The 6,765-nt window shown below is 42.1% G+C and overlaps 2 protein-coding genes across 2 annotated transcripts in view; one reads left to right on the forward strand and one right to left on the reverse strand.

Moving 5' to 3' along the window:
- adamts7 (a disintegrin-like and metallopeptidase (reprolysin type) with thrombospondin type 1 motif, 7) overlaps nt 1-2,220 on the forward strand; it is a 51,008-nt gene extending 48,788 nt beyond the window's left edge. Inside the window, exon 24 of the mRNA XM_076155757.1 lies at nt 483-2,220. Coding sequence (XP_076011872.1) covers nt 483-628 — 146 coding nt within the window. The 3' untranslated portion in view covers nt 629-2,220. The remainder of the gene's footprint in view (nt 1-482) is intronic.
- A 526-nt stretch (nt 2,221-2,746) lies between these two features.
- On the reverse strand, nt 2,747-6,263 carry calml4a (calmodulin-like 4a). The gene is made up of 5 exons (XM_076155880.1): nt 6,189-6,263; nt 6,043-6,073; nt 5,579-5,719; nt 5,234-5,422; nt 2,747-3,227 (listed from the first exon to the last, which is right to left on the reverse strand). Exons 1-5 carry the CDS (start codon nt 6,189-6,191, stop codon nt 3,130-3,132), a joined length of 462 nt encoding a protein of 153 aa, XP_076011995.1. The 5' UTR covers nt 6,192-6,263; the 3' UTR covers nt 2,747-3,129.
- Between the last annotated feature and the right edge of the window lie 502 nt (nt 6,264-6,765).

Consider the following 6,765-nt stretch of genomic DNA (forward strand, 5'->3'; position numbering starts at 1 on the left):
AGCAAACTGAAGAAAACCTCAGCACCACGAGTCTCTGTGCTGTGAGGAAATGGAGACATATAAGAAGTATAAAGTACATGTACTGTGCAAATATGTAGGACACTAAGTCAGAGTCCATCCACAAAGGAAAACAGTTGGATATTAAATCTATTTCTGACTTAAACCATTGCGAAGTTGCGACACAATGTACATAGATTTCAGTCGCTTTGAGCCTCCGCAGTCAGCTGATGTACCACCAGGGGGCGCATCAGGTTTGACTAAATGTGTGTAGACCACAGGGGGAGAACAAAACGAGATTTAGAGAATAGTCCAAAACAAACTTCTACCTGCTGGGTTCTGGTTTTGTCCAAAGGCTCATATTCATGTTTACCAGTCGTGTTGAATTAAATAAACGATGAATACATTATCTGTGTGTGTGTGTCTGTGTGTGTGTGTGTGTGTGTGTGTGTGTGTTTGTGTGTGTGTGTGTGTGTCACCCACAGGAGCAGTTTGCCTCCGTGACCGGCTGACGTCTCGTTTCTGTCAGACTCTCCGCTGGCTGGGACGTTGCCAGTTGACCACTGTGCAAGCTCAGTGCTGCAGAACCTGCAGCCAGCGTTCCCATGCCAACAGCGGCCCTCGCCACTGAGGTGTAATCCATGGCGAAGTGTCACGTGCGGCCCACAGGAGGGCTGATTGTATTCAGGGCCCATTTCCTCCCACGCAGACCTGCTGTAGAGAGTGAATAATGGAACCAAATGAACTGCACGCTCCGACTCCTTTCCTTACGTCCTCCCCACTAAGCTCCCACCGTGAGTCAGGCCCTCGACACATCTCTGCACGTGTGAGCTTGTGGAATATTAAAGAGGACAGCATAGCCTTTTACTTCCTTTGAAAACAATGAGAATGTACATATTTCTTTGCACTTTTTATATTACGTAGTTTGATCAAAATGACTTTTTATGAGTCCAGGTTTCAGAGTCACAGCAGACGTTAGGACTCCCAGCAGAGAACATCCTAATGCAGTGATGACATGCTTAGATAAGTGGGTACAATGCTTTCCTTAGACTGCAGCAGGTAAAACAGGGAGGCAGATACAGTGTACTGACAGTTTAATGTGGTACAAGCAGGTAAATGCAGCATAAATGCTTCATACGACATTTAAAAATTCTTTAAACTTGTAAAAAGCTTTGATGGGGTAGATGAGTCAGTCACAGTCGGTTAATGTCTTTCATTGGCTTTCCAGTTTGCCTCATAAATGTGAAACTCATTGGTGCTACACACACACACGTTTGGGTCGGGTATTGGCAGGCCCAGTGCTTTACCTACTTGAATATTAGGAACATTGGATATTTGTGTTATACACTGTTGAATTATTTGAATTGATTTGAATTCCAGCGTTTCAGACTAAGTGTTGTTAAAGTGGAGAGATGTTTTCAAACCACTTCTCATTCATGGCGGATCATCAGGTGTACAGTGTTTCATGCTTTATGATTATTTGAAGGTTTCTTCTGGTTTTACTCCACACTTTACCTTGCTACATGCATTTTGAGAGAATTTGCTGGAAGTGATGGAGATTGTTTGTCACTGTTTAGTTGATATAACCGTCCTGTTCTAATTTTTAAGTTTTTGTCAAACTTGCCTTCTTTCCTCAGGCAGCTCACCAGCAGACCAAAGCAGTCAGTCAGCTGTCACACAGATGTCTGTGGTGTTGAATGCATTTCAGGAGTTAAGTGGCGATGTAGCAGTGAGAGTGACAGTAAACGATAGCGCTCCTCTTCGTGTTTACTGCAGTGATTGCATTTACAAAGACCACAAGCCCCGGGAAGCACGTGCAGTCAATACTTTAAATTGAAGGTTAACACGTAAACAAAGACATATAACAACCTAATGAATATAGAGTATACATGTGTGGGATTGGGGCCATGACCTTAAGGCAAAATGCATCTGGTCTTGCAGCTGCATTGCTTTCTGCTCTATTCCGTTTTCTTCAACTTCTGCAAACAATTTTTCTTTCTGTTATGATTGTGTGACTGAAACTGACGGTGGAGGTCAAACGTTTGTTTGTTTGTTTGTTTGTTTGTTTTCTGCAGCTAAAACGTGATCAGAGCCGGTGTGACATCACAGGACAATGTTTACGTTTGTGTACATTTGGCCACTAAGACTGACATATCACAATCTCAACACAACAAGGATCCAACAAGGATCTTGTGAGCTTACAGGAAGGCGGCGGTGCATTTAGGGGAACAGGCTACTGGACGTCCCTTTGCCTTGTGTGTTTGATGTGTTTTTGTTCTGAGCTGACAGCTTGGTGGAGGGAAACATTCGCTTGCAATGAATCCAAATCTCCCATCTCAATATTATCTCCATGTGGAATTGTCCTCAGGAAAAACTCACTTTCAAATTGATGCATTCAGTTTGATCAAAATGACATTTTACAGCTTCAAAATGAGACCTTTGTTTCTCTCTTTGTACTCTATTATTAATGTGTTCAGCTTCTTTTTGTCCTTTGATTTGTATGTTGGTTTCATCTCTTCTCTGCTCTCAGTACATTTTCCTTACAGGTGCTTTAGTGTTTCATCTTCCAGAATCTCTCAGCAATATTCACTTTGAACTCCATTTAAATGCACTCTTCATAAGCCATAAGCCATACAACTGATACGTTTTGGAGGGAATGATAACATTGTTATTAATCAGTAATGTGTTTATTTTTGCATATGGATATTTATATAATTGCTTTATACCACTAAATAAAATTTGGGAAACAGAGATTTTCTAATGGTGTTTATTGGAAATGATTGCAAAACACATAGCTCTTAGGAAAGTTACCAAATATTCAGAATTATTCATAAGTACCTCGACAGAAAGAGTCAAACTGCAGAATTCAGCCAACAATCAAACAGAATTCCCATAAACACACACCTGTGCCATCTGGGTTGAGTTGAAAATCCAACAGAAGCAAATGTGACTTTGACTGGAGGCGTTTCAGTAAATGTCTCTGTGCTTTACAATGTCTTTTAACTTAATCGTGAGTAAAACCTAAGAAAACTGAAGCATTATTAATTTCTCTTCATGCATCGTGTGACAAGGATGTGACAAGGAGTTCAGTGTGTGTGGCTGAAGGTTTGAGGCTTCCTGCTCCTGGAATAATCAATAATCAACAGGTGGCAGCGTCACCATGTGGGTGAACTCCTCATAGTTGATGGTTCCATTGGATCGGACGTTTGCTTCTCTGAACAGCTCGTCCACTAGAAAGAGAAGAAGAAGGACAACAGCTTGAGAAGTGACAAGAAGGTAATCCACTGACTCACGACTTTAGATTAGTCTGTCGGGATTGGTCCCTAGGGGCCATGGAGACAGTGTTTTTGTTTCACAACAGTCTGAGCGAGACTGAAGCCACAAAAAAGAAGACAAACATAAAGTAAAGGGAACTTCCACCCTTTTAAGGAAACTGAAATTGGACGACAAATTCTCTTTGTGCTTGGCTGTGAGGAGGCGTCTTGTTGCTGCCACTTCCTTCCCTACCTCTCCCGGATGATGGGGGTGTTTTGTACCTGATCGCCTCATCTCGCTCTCTACATCTGTTCATTCTGTTTTTCACCGAGTTATGATTTTTCATTTTTATTATTTATAAGTCCGTCCTTGGACAACTTGGATTTGTTCTCCATTATGTGTTGTAAACAGTGCGGCTCCAGCCCACGCTGCGGGGGCTTCAGTTCTCTCTCCAGCCCCTCATGAAGTACACAACTTGGTAAAAGGGCCTTTTCTTACTCTGCCCACTCAACCTGGAACAATTTACAGCGGGAACAGAAGCTGTCCAGCATGATTCTCTTCAGCCATTTTAAAGTACTTAAAGTAAAGTGGATAAAGCTTCTGTGAGGCTTTGCTCTTGTACGTTGCAGTTTAAATCAAGTGACTTCAATTCAGTAGATTTAAGTGTACTGTCAATTTAACGGTCATTTATCATGGCTATTTAAAGGCTGTGATGGCGGTTCCATCTACCTTCAAGCTGACAAATGGCTTCTGAACGCACAGTGAGTGGAGAGACTGATCATAAGAGGCAGCGGCCAATTACAGCAAAACTGAGTTGGAATATCTCCACTACTCACTTTGATGAGGCGACAATTAAGGCCCTGCAGTTGAGAGCGGAGCTATTTGAGCCTTAATGGGTTGTTGACTGATACTTTAATGGCTTTGGAGGCTGTGCCCCACTGGGAAACAGCATCCATTAGAACATAAAGTGCAAAGAGGCAGTGCTGTGATTAATGTAAATATGCAGCAAAAAACATTCATCAGCTGAGACTGCGTGTGTGTGTGTGTGTGTGTGTCCCTGCAGCCGTCCCTGCATTAATCCAACAGCTTCAAAAAAGGTTTGACACATTCTTGATGCTTGGGCTCCTTCCGGCTGTATTCAAAGTAATTGTTGAATATCAAACAAAATGGCGGCGTCGGTATGTAAACATCAGAGCTACGCAGCCTCTTTTGGGCTTCAAATGAACTCTAGCACCTCTAGCAGTTTGACAATGTTTTGAAGGTTATTGGGTTCCATAAGTCTGGTTTGCAGGACGCTCTTGGATTCTGTGATTAGAATCTTTGCAAGCTTGTTTTTGTGCAAAAATGATTTCCTATTGTCAAACTGTTTGACATTGACGCCTGCGGTCATTTCCCACCGCGACTCTACAGCTGTGACTCTACAGCTGTGACTCTACCTCCTCTCTCAGAAATCTCACAGGTGCTTGGTGTGCCGACAGGTGATCATACAGTTTTCATGTCTCGCCACGATCTCACCACTTCTGGGAAGACATGAAGGACGACCTGTTGGCACGCCGCCATCTGTGAGATTTCTGAGGCAGGCGGTAGAATCGCAGCCGTAGCCATCAAGGGTCTCGTCATCCGTTATTCCTCGACTGTGTAATGACGCCTGCGCAAATCTTTTCAAGCTAAAGGTCAAGACACGTTTGCTTGTGCTCTTGCGGTTGTCAAGGGAAACCATTGTTCACATTAGTTGCTTTCTTTCCCATTTGAAATAATAAAGAGAAAGAGAAAAGACTGGCATGGCAGATGGAAGAATGGCTTCACGTGTTACAGCTCACCTGGACCTTCTCTTTTATAAGGGAGAATGTGTCCATGTGACAATATTTGCTATTTCTTTGGAGGCTTATAGAGGACTCTTAAGTAGATAATCTATTGTTTTGATGATGATCCATTCATTTAAGGCCCAATTTCATCACACTTGTCACAGCATTCCCTTCACCTTCTTTGTCGGTGAGTTTCTCGCCCAACTTGGTGAGCTTGGCTCGGAGCTCAGAGGCAGTGATGTGTCCCTTCTTCTGCTTGTCTGTCATCCTGAGGGCCTGCAGGATCTCAGCCTTAGGATCCTCCTGCTGCATCTGTCTGTGCATCATGGTCAGGAAAGTAGAGAAGTCCAGCTCGCCTGTTTTCTCTACACAGAAGAAGACGCCACAAAATAATAATAGGTTGTAAGAAAGGTAATTTGCTTCAAACAATGAATCGATTGAGAGATATGATGTGTCAGACGTGGAGCTCATAACTTCACTGCTGCCACTGAAACAGGTCTTTGCTTTTTGTTTCACTCTACCTATTTTGTGAACTTGGAGATGTCTCTGGGTTTCACCGAATGTGGGACTTGTGCCCAGGCACCTCATCACGGTGATCAGGTCCTTGGCATCAATCTTCCCCTTTTGCTTCTTGTCATACAGGGAGAAGCACTCCTTGAATTCTGCACAGAGGATTACATGTGTTTATCATGAGTACTGCTCTCGTACCACTACTCTAATACTGATCTACAGTATTTACAATAACAGAGTCTGGAAAACTAGTGCCATTAATAATACTATTAATACTATATACATAATAATATATTCTTATTTGATATATTTATATATGTTTTAATATAGTTAATATATAAATATATCAAGCAATTATATTTAATTATATTTTTTATGACGTATAACACAATTACATGTTTTTAAAACTGTGTTCATTTATAAACGTACAAAAGAAATGTTAAGAAAAACACGAATTGCTGCGTCGTACTCTTACCGTTGATTTGAGCTGGAGTGAAGAATTTAGCCTACAAGATGAAGAGTGTGAAGAGGATGAAGAGTGAACGATCAAAAAGCATGTTACAAACCAAGATCAAAGTAACACACATCAAACATTTTAAATAAGAGACCTTTAGCTCTCACCATGTTGTTAGACCTGTGTGTCGCTCCAGGAAGCAGCTCTGTCAGCTGCTTGCGTCACTCGTCACTCCACCCATGTGTAAAGTCCACTACCTGTGGGCTCTGGGTAACTTAATATGGGTTGCTGTGGTAACAGAGATACCAGATCTGCAGCGTTGCATTAGCGTTTCTCTTTCAACCATTATAATAAAAGGGACTCATTAATTACCGTCCACACAACTTCATAGACCTCCATACAATGTTGTTGCTTCTTTAAAACGAGGTAGAAGCCATTTCTCATGCTTTATAGGGGAACATTAGACATTATTCTCATTTTGGGGTCTACTGTATTTTGAAACCTTTGTAATGGATTAATAAAGCCACACACTGGTTCATTATTTCTCTCCATGGCAGCAGCACCGCTGTGCACACTGCCATTTTTACCAGTCTCTAACAGGTCTCTTCCCCGGAAGCCCACTTCTGCCTGGGCAGTCACAGCACTTAATAGCCTCTTATTAAAGCTCGCCTGGCTCAGCACAGAACCATGGAAACACAATGATTATTTAAAAAAAAAAACCAACATGCTTGACTCAAACCAAAG

Source organism: Genypterus blacodes, unplaced genomic scaffold (assembly GCF_046128005.1).
Source record: "Genypterus blacodes isolate CSIRO-AG114 ecotype Tasmania unplaced genomic scaffold, CSIRO-AGI_Gbla_v1 ptg000067l_1, whole genome shotgun sequence".
Classification (NCBI taxonomy): domain Eukaryota; kingdom Metazoa; phylum Chordata; class Actinopteri; order Ophidiiformes; family Ophidiidae; genus Genypterus; species Genypterus blacodes.

Excerpts from the sequence above, each read along its gene's own strand:
- calml4a (XM_076155880.1), bottom strand. Across the intron at positions 5,720-6,042 it reads CACTCCAGCTCAAATCAACG|AATTCAAGGAGTGCTTCTCC; the intron begins GTAAGAGTACGA and ends TCCTCTGTGCAG. Across the intron at positions 5,423-5,578 it reads TCTCCAAGTTCACAAAATAG|AGAAAACAGGCGAGCTGGAC; the intron begins GTAGAGTGAAAC and ends TCTTCTGTGTAG.